This window comes from Pelodiscus sinensis, chromosome 3 (assembly GCF_049634645.1).
Source record: "Pelodiscus sinensis isolate JC-2024 chromosome 3, ASM4963464v1, whole genome shotgun sequence".
Classification (NCBI taxonomy): Eukaryota; Metazoa; Chordata; order Testudines; family Trionychidae; genus Pelodiscus; species Pelodiscus sinensis.
This window is the reverse complement of record NC_134713.1, coordinates 90,924,355-90,940,584: the sequence shown is the minus strand read 5'-3', so window position 1 is coordinate 90,940,584 and position 16,230 is coordinate 90,924,355. Positions and strand designations below refer to the sequence as shown.

The window sequence follows — 16,230 nt, the reverse complement described above, 5'->3', positions numbered from 1 at the left end:
TTATATCTTCGGGGAGAGTTTGTGGTTTCTGAAAAGAGCAAATACAAAACTACATTTTCTGCTCCAAAAATAAATGTGATTTGTTTTTCCAGTTTTAGGTAGCTAACATTAAACAAATTTCTTTCCATGGGGACAGATGACTAGGTGATGCCTCCACATACCAAACCGAATAACTCCCCATTTTAGGTTGAGTTTTGCAGAAAGATCTCTTTCCCATTAAATCTGGCACTAGCTGCAACCAATAAGAGCAGCACTTTGTTTAGCCTCAACTGGCACATGCCCAAGCACAAGGTGGTATAAACTCAGCAGTGTCAGTTGATGCCCATTCTTGCAGTATTGCTCACTTTAGTCTCTTACCACCCACCCCTTGAGAGCTGCCATAGGAGGAAGTGGTGATCACAGTGAAGAAGAGAAACACCTCCCTTCACTTCTCCACCCCTCCCCCAAGCAACAGAAAGTTTCTGAGAGATGTCCCAGACTCTGTTCCTGTGAGTGTCATGGGGGGCTTCTCAGGAGGTGCTGTCCTTTAGACGACAAATGCATGTGCTGTCTTGACACGGACCATGGCTTCTTCCTTGACAAAATTCATCCATTCCCTGGACCCAAGAACCCTCCCTAGGATCCTCCAAATCCAGTCAGGCATCTACTTTCAAGGTGAGTGGCAGACTCTTCATGGTGCGGTAACTAGTTTGGAGTGTCCATGCTGTTTACTCACTCTACAGAAAGAAGACCCTGGGAGATAGGTGGAAGGTTGACAGCCACTTGAAGCTTTCTGGTGAAAGGAGGCCTCCTGCCCTGTGAAAGAAGTGAAGTTGTCAGTGACTTTGGGAGGGTGGTTTAGTTGGGGTACATGTAGTTGACTTGTCAGCATAGAGGAAATGAGTGAGAAGTGATTTGGAAAAGGGCACTTAGCCCTCCAGTCCTGAGCTATGACTGGGAGTGCCATAAGTACCATGGTATACTTAATTCTGCCTCAGTGTAGGGGAATGGACGAGATAGCTTCTTGATATCCCTTGCGGTCCTACATTTCTATGAATGCTTAGTGCTAATATAAAGCCTTCAACCAAAAGATCTCAGGTCACTTCACAAAGGTTAATTGTGAGGTAGGCAAATAATAATATCCCTTTTTATGCACTGGAAAACTGAGGCACAATTTAAGAGGCAGGATTTTGGTAAGTAGCTTTGAGGCAAGGAGAAAATCTTTTAGGTGTGCCCTGATATGAATGAATCATTGTGATTCTGACAATATCACGGTGGCGTTTAGTTTTGTTTTTGTTTTGTGGGGTTTTTTTGCTGGGTTTTCCTCAAGTATTTGTTCTAGGTATTCCTGGCTTTTCTAGTCTTGGGGCTTGTTACTCCACAAAGTCCTGATGATTGAACTAGCTCCAAAAGGCTCGCATGAGAGAGCAAAAATCTTTACGGCACATTCTGCAGACATCGAGTGCATGAAACGGCCTTAGATGTCAGTGGAAATTCCATGTGACAAAATAGTCAAGAATGTGCCAAGTCAGGGAAGGGAATGCTTCCCTTTTATGGTTAAATTTACTGCATCACAGAGGTTCCAGGAAAGTCCTGTGCTGTACATCAGTCTGTAGTGTTGCAATGCACAGGAGGGAGGGAGGGTAGAATTGACATACACTTGTGGAAGGGGCTTTTTGGGAGTTAGCTGGAGTAGGGGTTATCATATCTGTCCATATACAGATCCAAAAGCCCCAAGTCCTGCATGGGGAGGGAAGAGATTATATTAACAGTGGCTGTGGAGAGACAGACCTGCAAACTCTTTGCCTGCCAGTTGGAGTGGGGTGAATTCCAATCCATCGATACCTAAGAAATCTCCCTCGTGGAGAGGAGAAGAGGGATGGAGCAAATATCAATGCTACTGCAAAAAGTTCAGTTATAATTATGATCTGTTGCATAGCATCTTCTCAAACTCCTATATCATAATTGATCTAAAACAAAACCCACAAAAGTGCTTAATTCACCTGAGTTTATTGGATCTGGAAAATGGTATTCTGGGAAATTAACTCACCTAAAAGTATCAGAGGCTTTTAAAAATACTATTTTTTCCCACTCTGATTTGAAATATGGTCCCATTTGTTGGCAGCTAAAGTTTGGTGTTGAAAAATCCTTTGTCTCTGGGCTGAGAACCCGTGAATCAAATTCCAGGCTCAGATGAATTAGAAGTTTGAAAAGAGGGTTTCCAGAGGAGTTTGGAAATCCAGAGGAGTGGAATCTGTAAATTGAAAGCAAAGCTCCTTATGTGGAGGAATGTGAGTAGCAGAGGCATCTGTGTAACTCACTGGAGAATTAGCAGGGTTCCTGACTGGGCATGTTCCTGGGGCAACCCATATGATGGGGGCTGAGGGTCATTCCTTGAGGTTTTACCTTAGGGACTTTCTAACTTCTCAGTCCCTCTGGTAGAAGAGTGTTAACTAACTGACAAGGTCACAGCCTCACAATACCACCAACCCTGGGAGCTGAAGAAAATGGAATCTGCCACTAGACAGATTCAGAGATCTCTGAACACAAGACTAGACACACAGTGCTGCTTTCTCTCTCGCATTCAAACTGTGCTCCCACATTACCCCAGACCTCCCCGCTCCAATAGCAGTGCAGGCACAGAATATGTTGAAATGCTGGAATTAGCAGCATTTATTTAAGTGCAGATATCTCCTGCTTTTGGAAGAGATCATGGTGAAGCAAGCAGGCGCTCCTTGACTCCTCCTTACCATAATCTGACCCATCCTCTGAAATATCCTGGACACCTTCCCTCCCCTCCACAAACTGCTGTGCCCAGACAGGAATGACATCATGGGCTTGGAAGAAAATAGGCACTCACATTATAATAATTGGACGTGATTCTATGAAGTGCTCACCTTCCTGAACTCCTTAGACTATAATGGAAGTTCAGGGCAAGATGGAAAAGACTCTTCTAGGTCACCTAATCTAGTTCCTTGCAAGTGTGGGATTAATTAACTCCACTCCGCTTCTCTCTGCACGTTGAGGTCTTGACTGACCCTTTTTACTTTCAAATGTTCCCCTTCATTCCACATAATGGAAGAAAGCCCACGGCTCAGTGGGTATTGTGGACACAGTGGGTATTGTGCCTTATATTGCAGTCTCTACAGTGAGATGTCAGGCTTAAAGAGAGTCTGATGTGTAACAGGTGTCATATTGGTAAGCATGAATGTTGAGCACTGTATTCAATGTGAATTTCCAAACAGACAACAGTTTTTTGGTTCCTTGCTGGATTTTTTCCCCCAGAAGTTTCCATGATCTCTGTTACCACATCCAATTATGCTAGTGATCACTTGTCCCGTGGCAGCATGCCTCCACCAGTCAGTGATGGAATTATTGCTAGTGTGCTGAAGAACAAATGAGAGTGCGCACACATGGATTTTAGTAGCTCTGATTCTGGTGTGAAGGGGCACTAGGCAGTTGAGGCCTGTTCAGCTTAGTTTTTCTGTGGCCTTTCATTTCTGTATTGTGGTTTTGAGGGATTCTTAGTACATTTTTCATACAGCACATAGAAGAAACTGATGGTCAGTAAAGGGGAGGCTTTAACATTGGGCTTATCTGCATTGCAGCAACATGTAGGGCGCAGCATCTCCTGTCAGTGTAATTAATCCACCTCAGCAAGAGGCAGTCAATGGGAGACAGTGCTGTCTACCCAAGGGTTAGGTCAGTATAGTTATATCTCTCTGCTATGTGGATTGTGGATCCAGAGTGGATCCAGAGTGGTGCAGTCAGACCGATGTCAGCTTGCAGTGTAGACCTGGCCTCAAAGAACATAACAAGAAATCATGGGGATTATTTGAAATTCATTTATGGAGGAAAAATAAACCTATGAAGGTGAGTTTACAACAGAGAGGGGAAAAAATGTCTAGCAGCTGGGTTTGTCTCACAGCAGAATGAGGCAGACTGCTCAAAAAGAAAGCAAAATGCAGTGATGTAGAATGAGATATGAAGTGAATATGCATTTTTTTTAAATCCAGTGCTGAGGGGCATGCTCAAAGCTGTAGCAAAGAAAGGGCCAGATTGTGGCCAAGAAGTCAGTGTGTGTGTGTCGGGAGGCGGGGGGGGAGGCGGCGGGTTTAATATGGAGGCAGCAGGGCTGAATTCTTCATTGCTTTTGTGCCTTTTGTGGTCACTTACCCTTTTGTGCAGAGGATATGAAGCACTACTGAATGAGAATTCTCTGCTCACTGGAGGGGGCAGGCTCCACACACTACACCCAGCATGACATAACTGCACAAGCCTGAACCTGTTTATCTCAATGCTAGTGTCCTCAAGGTAGACTCAGTGCCCCTGCCCTGAGAGTGCAGGGAGGGCACAACTGTTACTCCATCCTCTGAGAGGATGGAGCAGGTGCTCTTTGCACAGGGGAAGCTTGTTCTACTGGCTCTTGCAGAGAGAGAGGGTGAGGCAAGGACTGGGAATGCATTTGGCTCTGGCCAGAAGCACAAATGAAGAGGAAAGGCTCCCAGAGGCCTCTTACACACACTCACATAGGGTACATCTAGACCACATGCCTTTGGCGACAGAGGCAGGTAGATTAGGCTACCCGGCATAGGAAAATGAAGCGTCGATTTAAATAATTGCCGCTTCATTTAAATTTAAATGGCTGCTGTGCTGAGCTGATCAGCTGTTTGTCGGCTCAGCGTGGTAGTCTGGACGCTCCGCAGTCGACATCAAAGGCATTTGTCGACCTCCCAGGTTTACCTCATCCCAGGAGGCATAACGGGGCGGTCGACAAATGCCTTTGATGTTGACCACGGAACGTCCAGACTAGTGCGCTGAGCCGACAAACAGCTGATTGGCTCAGCACAGCAGCCATTTAAATTTAAATCAAGCAGTCATTTAAATCGCCGCTTCATTTGGGTATGTCTAGTAAACTAATCTACATGGCTCTAGTGACAGAGCCATGTAGTCTAGCATACCCATAGTGCTGAGCTCAATCCGGTCCTTAGGATGGATCCAGATGGATCTGTCTATAGTCTGCTCAGCCCTGTACAAAACAACATGAAAACAGTCCTTGCACAGCAATCTTCTTTAGACTCACCACAGTCATACTTCATAACCCTTCAGTATTACAAGTTGATTTTCATCCATCAAAATCAAGTATTTTACAAAAGAGGAGAAATATCTCTATCTCCAGTTTGGAGCTGGAAAAATGGAGGCAGTGCCTGGGTCATGCAGAATACTTTAATTCAGTGGCTATGCTGTCATAATTCACGACCCTGGTCTTAACTTTCAGTGCCACAAACACTGGACAGTTAAATCACTGAAGGAAATGGGAAAGAAAAAGGAAGCCCATTTTAAAAGAAAGCCAGAGATTATTTAGACAAAAATATCCTGGTAATCAGCACGGATTAGAAAGGACCTTCAGGACACTTAGAATATGTGGCTGTTTAATAGGTTGTTTAAATATGTTGTTAAAACATTAGAACGCTGTAACTCTATTGGAAACAGATTTGATTCATAGAATGTCTGTCTGAATATTTCAGTAAATATTGATGTTCAGTGAGCTATGACATTGCCATTGATTTTACTGATAAGATGGCAAGTAGAAGCTTTCACTTGTATGTTGAAAAATGTCTGATTTAATACTGGTATATTTATTCTATGAATTATTGAATTTAATTTTCTGTGGGCTTAATTTAACCAATGTCAGGACAGTAAAATGTGTCAGACTTTTATCTTGAAAAATATAGAGTTCTCCAGAATGGCTCCTTCCTTTTTGTGATACATAGGCCCTAACCATTCTTCCCAATGCACACTTCACACAGTGATTCTTCAACAATATATTGGACTTTATCTTCCTCTAAGTGGGAGTGGGAATTTTGCAAGGTTCCTTCTCAATCTTTCATTTGGCTTTGGACTGGATTTGCACCTTGCCCCCTACATATACCTTACAATGACATGAGGTTTGAAGGTCTCAAAACTGCAGGTTTCTGGGTTTTTGCCAGAGGACAGGGTCTACTTTGTGGGCACTCCATAACGTTTCACTGTGACTGACCCCGGGGACAACAGTTCACTGCATGATCTATAGTGCTAGCTCTCCTGATTCTGGTTGCCCATGGAAATCTATTAGGAGTAATTTATGCAGCTTTGCCCTACGTATTTGCAGTGGGAAGAGGAATCCTGAGGATCACAGGCCCCATTCCCCCCTCCCTCCACAAGCTTGGAACAGGATGGAGGGAGCATGCCACAAATATAATACTACAAGTTCCATGGTCCCATATAGCTAGGAACTGCAAGGGTAGGTTCCCTCCACTCTTGGAAGTTTTAGGGAAATGAAAAAGTGTCTTGTGGGAGTCCTCCACATCTCTACCCCCACTTGTGTCCACACATATAGAACTAATGCTCTTGGAGCACAGTGTTATGTGCTTATGAGAGTACTCAGCACTTTTAGGATCAGATGCTTTATTAGTGGAGGTACATACCCGCTTAACAGCTATATCTAAGACCCTACCATAAAGCACGAGGAAATGGGGAAACAGACTAATTTTTTAAGCCAGTGAGTAGTTTCCTTTTAAAGATTGTTTTTGGTGATCCATAGAACAATGCCTCCAAATGAGCATGAGCTGATCACTTCCGCTGCCTCCCCTTCATCTCTGTATATACGTGCCCACTGACTGCCTAGTGTTGTGTCAGATTCAAACCAACAAATAAGCAAACTGATTCGGAAGAGGACATTTATTTAGAGTCCCCATTTGTTTGTGTAATCCTGAAAGGGTTACTGGAAGCAACCAGTCAGAGAATGATCAGATGGAAATGTATTTTTTCATGTCGATGGTGACCTGTTAAGGCAACGAGGAGTGGGCAAATCCTAGTTGCTTTTACAAATGTGAAAAGCCAGATGAGTTAAGGAGGGTTTGTCCATATGTGTCTGCAATAAAATGTGTGAATAAAATAAATATGATGGTGTGACTGGTGTGCCAGGTTACTTAATTAGGGTAAACTGTGACGAATAGGGCAGGCAATCCCTAAAGCTGGTGGTTATTCCAGTACTTCGAAGCTATTTTGTGCTGCTTGATAAATCTATCACACCTTATTGGTTACCCAGAAGCCAGAACACAGTTCCCTTGAAGTACCCAACCTTGAGTTTTCCCCCAGACAGCCAAGTCAAATGTGATGATTACTGAAAATTGTATTCATTGTATAAGAAAGTTCTAATAATTCCAAAGGATGGGCCACATTACCTTCCAAGTTTATGAATATTTCAGCTCTTACCCAAATACATACTGATGGCCAATTCTTGTTAACTAAACTAAAATTTATTTAAAAAAAAGTGTGTGAATATTGGTTAATATATTAGTATACATACAGACATGAGTACAGTTCTAAGCTCAGTCCCATAGTCAAGATGGTGAGCTTTGTAGTTTAAAGAGTTCTTTCAGAATTAGTCCATAGGTTATATAGTCCAACGATTATATTCAGGGTGATCCAGGTGGGACTTGAGCTCTCAATCTTATGACTGCACCTAGCATCCAGCAGATCTGAGATGAAAGGGTAAGTTCCCAAGAGCCTTTTTATATAATTTTCTGGCAGCTGCTTGACAATACAATCTAGGGTGAACAATAGCCTTTTGAAGTAACCTTGTACTGTATTTCCTAAACATCACCTGTAATTAACTGCAAGGTAATTTAGCCAGTAAGCAATATATCATAAACTTTAGAGAGACCTATAGACAATGACATTATTTCACCCCAGAATCATCTAAATGTTAATATTCCCTTTTGATCTCTGAAGCAATAGCTATAGTAATAGACGGGAACTATTGTAACTAACTAACATCTATCAAGATATAAGTAAACTCCAATTTAAACAAAGCCAGAAAAACTTTGATGAAAATAATTAGGGCTGTATTATTTGAAGTGGTGGAGCATGCATTTTTTTAACAATGGCCCGAGTATCTACTGAATTGAATGCCCAGATGTGTCGATACCCTCCCCACAAAATCCGTGCATGTTTTCACATAATGAAATAAATTACTGACATTTTCTGTATAGTGTTTGCCCTGGCAGATTTGCCTCACTTGAGCATGGAGATAAATGCCAAATTTGTCAATGAAACCTGAGATTTCTCTCCCATGAGGGTCTGCTGCAGCAAGGCTCTGAAGACTCTTAGCTCCTCTTGTTTCAACTTGTGGGCAGGAACGAGGTTCCAGAGGAACCACGGAGAATAACTGTTCTTAGCTGTGTCAATTTTCTGGTGTGATCTGTATCCAGAGACTGCTTGTAAATTTTCTCTGCCTCCCATTAGGCAGGCTGCTTTCCAGTGTTCAGGCAGATATTAAAGCAATTTTTGTTTCCAATAATATTCTGCAAGGAAAGCACCTTTAAGTAGTTAGTACTGAATGATAGTAACATCTGACATTTGTGGGTTAAATCTTGTCCACCTTGCTCATGGCATAGACTCTAACAGGAGGCTTGGCCAAATGAGGTGAGCAGGATTTAACCCTAGACAGCGCTCTTCAGAAAGCTGTAAGGAACAACACAATATAAACTTTAGGGGCTGGACCCATGATCCTTTGTCTCAGGAGCACTCACATGAGCAGATGTTGGGGTCAGAAATCTCCTGGAGCATCTCTCTGTGGAGATCCTCAGCCCCTCTGCAGCACTCTGTGGATAGGGTGTGTGTATATGGAGGGGGAGAAGGGTTGACCTCTTCATTCATGAAATAGGCCACAAGGCTCAATCAGGTATTCTGCCAGACTCTAGGGTCATCCATACAGAGCTGCCCTGGACTCCATTATTCCCTGTTCTTTGTCCCTGCTGGTGTAGTGCTAATCATGGAGTCCCTCTGGCTGTGGATGCCCCATAAACACATAGGAGGAGTGAGTGAAGCTCTGTGGAAAGGATTATAAAGGTCAGGCTTTGTTACCATTTTCTGGTGATCATTGTTGGGCCAGAGAGGAGACTATGGCCCCAATTTAGCAAGGTGCTTAAACACATGCCTAACTTTGGGCTCTATTTGGCAAGGTGACAAATGCTCTGGCCTGATCCATCAAAGGAAAATATGCTTAACCTTAAGCAGCTCCATTAATCTCCGAGTACTTGCACAGACACTTATAGTTAAGCATGTGCTAAAGTGCTTTGCAGTATACTGCCCCTTTATTAATGACCTTAGCACAAAGAGATGGAGTGTGCTAATGAAATTTGCTGACAATACAAAGTTGTCAGAACAGAGAAGAGATTGGAATATTATACAAGATGACCTTGAAGACTGGAGTGACAGAAATGGGATGCAATTCAGTAGTGGAAAGTTATGCACTTAGGCTCAAGTAATAAAAATTTCTTCTGCAAGCTGGGGACTCAGCAATTGGAATCAACAGAGAAAGAAAGATGTGGGTTCCTCATAGGATAATGATGAGGGACCAATGTGATGAAGCCATGAAAAATGCAAATGTGAGCCTCAGATGTATCAAGTGAGGCATTTCCAGTAGAAAGGGGGAGCACTGTTAATGCTATTACACAAGGCACTGGTAGGACCTTACTGGGAATACTGTGTACAATTCTGGTCACCTAGCTATGTCAACACTGCTGTTTTTTGCCAGCAGAGACTATGCTAATGGAGCACTCAGCATTTGTCACACTGTCATTAGCATATTCTCTGCCTGAGGCCTTTTGCGCAAGAGGTTTTTGTGCAAAAAAACCCAGTGTAGACGGATCCGTTTTGCACAAAAAATACCCTTTTGCACGAGATCCTTATGCCTCAAAAAAGGAGGTATACAGATTTTGCGCAAAAGGGAGGGTTTGCACAGAATGGATCCATCTGCACTGCTTGTTTTTGCGCAAAAACCTCTTGTGCAAAAAGCCTTGGGCGGAGAATGTGCTAATGACTGTGACAAATGCTAATGAGCACTTCATTAGCATACTCTCTGCTGGCAAAACCGGCAGTGTAGACATAGACCCATAGTCAAGAAGGATTAATTTAAATTGGTACAGGTACAGAGAACAGGTATTAAGATGATTCGGGGCATGGAGGGCCTATTTTGAGAGGAGAATGGAAGAGTTTGGCTTTTTTATCTTAGCAAAGAGAAAGCTCAGAGAGGATATGATAGCGCTCTATAAATATAGCGGGGAAGGAAATACCAAGGAGGGTGCAGGGTTATTTAAGCTAAAGGACAATGCTGGCACAAGAACAAATGGTCATGAACATACTGGGGCTGGAAATTAGAAGGGAGGGGTCAGGAAGGGATTTCCATCCCAATCCAAATATTTTCTGGGAGGATTTTTAACCTCCTTCCTCTGAAGCATCAGGGAAGGTCTTAACTGAAGATGGGATAGTTGGTGGGCTGGGCCAAGCAGTATCTCGCAGCTGTTCGGCTGGCTGGTTCTTGCTCATATGTCTACTGATTACCATAGGCGGGGGCAGGAAGGAATTTTCTCCCAAGTAGATTGACAGTGAGCTTGGGGTTTCTTGCCTCCTTCTGGGGGTAAGGATCACATGCCTGGATTATCTGAGTATATCTCATTTAATCATTTCCCTGCCACTGCAGGGGCCTTGAGCACAGGTCTCCCTCCCTCCTGCCTATTCTCTGCTTGTGGCTCATAACATTCTATTCTCTTCTGGGCTGTAATACTTTGGTCTCCTTTTTAGTTGTTGAGTTTAGCATGAAGGTGCTGGGTGGTGTTCATGGCCTGAAACACACAGAAAACCAGACTAGATTAGCTAGTGGCCCCTTCTCTCCTTAAACTCTCTAACTCTATAAGCACATGGGTAGTTCCATTAACTTGCAATAGGAGAACCCTCATGCTTAAAGTTAGGCATTGATGCAGCAAGTTACTTTTGTGCATTCTCCCTTAGCCAGCTCCGTCCTCCCCGTACCCTATGCTACCCACTTCAGCCAAAGGAAGGGAATAGGAATAGCATCATGGAGTGAAAGGACTGTCTTTCTGCATAGTCTGTCCTGGTGGGGGGAGGGGGGTCTCCTCTTTGCTTTGAACTGGGGAGAGGAGCAATGGCTCCATATACATATTTATAAAAATCGAGAACAGTTACAACGGCTGTGGCAAACGTTCTGCAAAGAGAGCTCTTACCACAGGCCAAGCAACATTACTTTTACAGTTCTTGTAGGCAATTGTGCAACTTGATTGCAGAAATGCTGATTCTCAAAGGTAAAACGAACAAAAGAAAGGTCAAAAATGTTGCATTTGGAGCTGTGGTTTTAGCTGCTCTTTCCTATAACATGGTATGCATCAAAGGCATGCTGCTGCATGCAAAGTTAAAGCTCACCCAAATAAATGAGAAACAGGAGGAAAAAAAAGTCATCAATCTATTAGGAAAGGAATATCTCAGATACCACCCAAGTTGTTTTTAGAGAATTCCATTATGACAGAAATGGCTGAAAGCTCTTGGCATTTTATAATATGTGTAGAAACATAAAACTGCTTCTTTTGTTTTCTAATGGGTCGCTGCTTGCAAAATCAGGCCCTCTCCTGCCCGGGTTGTTGTTAAATGGGTGCCATTTACTAATGAGGATACATTTGGAGTGGTCCTGTCCAAGTGCCCAGTGTATTGCTTTATGTGCTGTAAATCCTGTTTAAGATGGAAATTACTTCAAGCCAGACGGTGGGAGTGATGTAGCACCCCTTGCACCTCTAGTTCCAGCACCTATGGTTTTTGCTGTGTGGGGCTGGCATGGATGTGCTGAGGGTTTCTGTTGTACCCCCTGAATGCAGTGATGCCAGCTGCTGAGAGATGAGTACAAACATGGAGGATTTGGAGCAGTAAGGGCAAATAGCTAGGAAAGCCAAGCTTAGCTCACATTGCGGGTTCACAGAGTTTGTATCCCAAGTGAGAGCCTGGGATGGAAGTAGAAGCTATAGTTGCAGACCTATTCTAGGCCTCTGTAGCTAGCTGGGGGATGAATTCCATCCTCTGTGTGTACTTTCTTACACAACGATAGTTTACCTGAACTTAGTAGGACAGGGCAGAGGCTGATTTTCTTACTGGGCATGTGACTGGAAAAAAAACCTAGTGTCTCTATTGGTGGAGATATAGAACTCTATGTACCTACTTGCTTAGTAAAAAGTGCTGGAAAAAGTTTATAAGCCAAAATGAAAACCTTAAAATTGGTTGCAGTGTAAAACAACTTTAAAATATACACTCCCCGCCTCACAGAATAGACTCAACAGAAGGCTAAACTCTAGCAGCAGACATCCCCTATGGCTTTTGTTTTTCCGATACTGAATATACTTTATGCACTTTGCTCCTATTGGAGCCTTGTAGCAGCACTCATGGAAACAGTGATTTGAGCTGACTATGGCGCATCACGGGGCAGGTTAATGTCTTTCTGGTTGAGCAGGTATTCCAAGGCAGGCCTTCCCATGGACAGAAATGACTTCACCAACCAGTGAATTGCAGTTCTGATGTGAAAGAACAGCAGTCAGGTGCACAGGTGCCAGCTTCCTCTTTGATCCCAGGTGCTCGACCCCTTCTCTGCCCCAGGCCCTGACCCCACTCCACCCCTTCTTCCAAGTTCCCATCTGCTTCACCTCTTCCTGCCCCCACTCCTGCCCTTCCCCCATGCACCTCCTGTTTGCTGCAGAACAGCTGACTGTGGTAGAGAGGAGACACTATCAGGGAAAGAGAGGATCTCATCAGTGGGGCTTATGGTAGGTGGGAGGTGCTGGAGGAAGGGGAGGAGCTAGCTGCCGATTGGTGCTAAGCAGCCACTAATTTTTTGTATGCGGGTGCTCCACATTTATGGTTAGGTAGGCAACTAATGCACAACCAGGTTTCCCAAAGAGGGTGTGTGTGTGCAAAGGGGGCAATTGCCTGAGGACCCAGTGATTCAGAAGGGCCTGGTAGTAGCTAGGAGCCCTGTGCCCTTTAAATCACCACTGGAGTGCCACACATTGTGCTCTGGGTGACTCTTGAGGGCTGGCTTATGGAGGATGGAGATCATGGTGTGGTACATTCCAGGTGGTGCTGAGGGTAACTGCCCCTATCTGACTCCTTCCACCCAAGGCTCCTCCCCTTCTGGGAGTGCACAGTTGGTCCCATCCCCTCCTCCCCCCGATCTTGCCCTGGAGCCCAGCAAGTCTGTCTGCCCCCTGTGCACAACATAATAGTAGGAGAAGAAAAATTTGAGAGAAGACAGCAGGGAAAATTCCTATTCTTACAAAACTTGCCAGGGAATCATCTGTCAGGGATGGTGTAGACGGTGCTTGGTCCTGCCTTGAGGGCGCGGGGCTGGACTCGATGACCTCTCGAGGTCCCTTCCAGTCCTATGATTCTATGATTCTATGAACATCCATGCCAAAAAGCTAAGACTCTCTCTTCTCCCACATTCTAACCCTCCTTTGAAAGAGATCCTACACCATCAGCTGCATGGACTTCAGTTAATCAGCGGATGCTGTTTGGATCCACAGTTGTTGAATTTAACCCAGCCTATGGGCTGGGTGAATCAATGGCTGATGTTTGGGCTAGTAGATCACAGTCTGCACTAACCATTGTAGGAGAACAAATGAAACAGATATTAAAAAAATATGCTGTGCACTTGGTTCTGTGTATCGAGCCCTGAAGTGGGAATCAGGAAACCTTGGTTCTAGTCCCAGCTCTGTTAATGACCTTAGGCAAGTCACAGTGCTGTTTTGTGTTTCCATTACATAAGACTATAAGAACGGCCATACTCGGTCAGACCAAAGGTCCATCTTCTAGCACAGTATCCTGTCTGCCGACAGTAGCCAATACCAGATGCCCCAGAGGGAGGAAACACAACAGGTAATCCTCACAAGATCACTCCCCTGTCACCTACCTCCAGAGAAACAGAGGCTAGGAACACCATTCCTACCTTTCCTGGCTAATAGCCATTGATGTATTTGTAAAACAGGGACAATGAGAATGGCTTTCTTCATAAAGTGCTTTCAAGTGAATAGATGAAAAAGTGATGTAAGAACTAATTATTATTAATTGACTTAATTATGGACCTCATTCTGAGACACCATGTGTTCATAGTTCCCTTGGGAGTCAATGAACATTTCACACTCAGAGCAGCTATGAACCTGGGTCCTAAGCTAGGAAGGATAAAAAGCAGAAATGTAATTTCAATGACTATTGTTCTAACTTATAAAATATTGATCTCAATCATTCTGTCTCACTTCTCCCTGATGTGAAAAGTAACTTGAATCATCTTATACATGGATCGCATTTATATTTTGTATTGTTATTTTTGAGGGGAAAATAAACCTTACCCTACATATGAGAGGAGAATCAGATACAAATTATTGTAGATGTTTTCACAAGGATACTATTTTAGGACAGACAGAGGAAAGGCTATTTAACTAGTTTTGGTTGCTTTGATATGATCACAGCAGCTGCTAATATGGATTGTCAAACCAGAGATTATAAAAGGATATAAATGTAGTTTTTATTGAACAAAGTAACAGTCCAAAAAGGTAGTTTCAAAGGCAACTAGTTCTTTAATTACAGCCTTCAGGGGCATTGTTTGATCACTGTAAATAGGCTGCCTTATTTTAGCTTTTGCTAAAATGGTTTTGCATTGTATTCTCTACAGCTTTCTGGAATCGAAAAGAATCAACCCTTAAGGTTAATTGACTTCCATTTTCAGTGTATTTTATGCTTTCTTTGTGGTTAAACCCAGAGAATTGGCATGCTGACAATGAGTAATGCACTAAGTATGACATTTTCCATTTTTTCCCATGGGTATATAACATACTATATCTGGGGTTCCATGGTGCACAGCTAATCAGCTTCAGCAAGGGTTTTCTGATTCACATAGGCACCCTGCAGGAGCTCTAACAATAAAATTAATCCTGCTGGTATGAATGGGAAAAGAATTTTTGTCTATTTGAAAACTTGGTTCTAATTCTCAACAACAAACATATCTGGCAAAATTAGCAGGATGACAAATCCCATGGCTAAATTTTAGGCAAGAAAAATGTTACCTCATATTGTATTAGTCCAGACAAACTGCCAAGCTAGGGCTAAAATCAGAATTTAGGCTATTTAACATAAGAGAAATTTGTAATTATAGCCAATACTAGATAGTTGTGCACAAAATGTATTGATACTTGTGAGGGATATTTTTGTTTATTTAAACAGTGCATATTAGGCCAAATCCTGATCTTCACTACAGTAGTGTAAACCCAGAGCACCTCCACTGAAGTACAAGGATACGCAACACATCTTTGGTATGGAGACAAGGATACATGGGGATGACAGCCAGCAGTAAAATGAAGAGCTGGGCTATGCTTTTAGAGAGCAGGAAGTGTATTTAAAAAAAAAGATTCACTAACAAAACCAGCTACTTTGTGACACACTGCTACTAGACAACGTGTTAAACGTAAGCATTGGATTAATTTAGTCAAGTTTAAAAAATGGTTGTGAAGGCAACTGTAATGTCCATCTGGGGCCCTTGTTCTACCACACTCTGAAAGGGGAGGCTCAGGGACTGGGGCCAAATGGGAAGCCTTCAAACCAGCAGAGATCACCAACATCTCAGAATGGGAGGGGGGAAAATTGCCAGATAAGCCTTGTTGTTTTAAGTATATTCCCTAGTACTAGCCAAGAGAATACCTCTAAGTTGGCCTGTAAATGGGCTGAGCAATTCACACATAGCTCAAAGAAAGCTTGCTAAGAAGGGGAGGGAGAAGAAGAAATTAATAGCATATAATATTCACAGCAATCAGGCTCTTGATTTCTATACTGTACATGAGGGGTGGAGAGGTTTTATTCATCAAATAAAGAGGATGACTAACGTTAGTGCAGTTTCAAGTCAGTCACTGCACCATGAAATAAAATATTGCCTATATGTTTTCAGGATGGCATAACGTTGCCTACAGAGCAGAGCTAAAGCGAGGAGAGCTCTGACACTTCTTCATGTGGTCGCTGGAGCATCAGCTGCTGTAACCCACAGAGGCCAGGCAGGATGGACAGGAGTAGTAGTGTTAGTCAATGTGGTACTGGCAGCAGTGCAAAAGAATAGCAAAAAGTGACAGGGTTCCGTTTTTGCAATAAGCAAGACAAATTGGTTCTTTTATAGTGACTCAAGGCAGTGACTTTCCTGGTTTTATATGTTTAGGGCCGGATTAACTGAGCGTGGCTCAGGAAGGCATAAGCTACACCAGCTCACACCAGATTGTTGTTTGTGCTGCAATAGTTTTTAGGGACCATAACCATAGGTGAGGACTCCACTGTGCTAAACACAGTACGAACATGGAACAAAAAGACAATCCTTGCTTGGGGAGTTTACAG

The 16,230-nt window shown here is 43.2% G+C and overlaps 1 protein-coding gene across 1 annotated transcript in view; it reads left to right on the top strand.

The window, feature by feature from the left end:
* The first annotated feature begins 203 nt into the window (after window positions 1-203).
* Window positions 204-16,230, top strand: part of THEMIS (thymocyte selection associated) — a 108,045-nt gene continuing 92,018 nt past the window's right edge. The window contains exon 1 of the mRNA XM_006139427.4: window positions 204-654. Coding sequence (XP_006139489.1) covers window positions 564-654 — 91 coding nt within the window. The 5' untranslated portion in view covers window positions 204-563. The remainder of the gene's footprint in view (window positions 655-16,230) is intronic.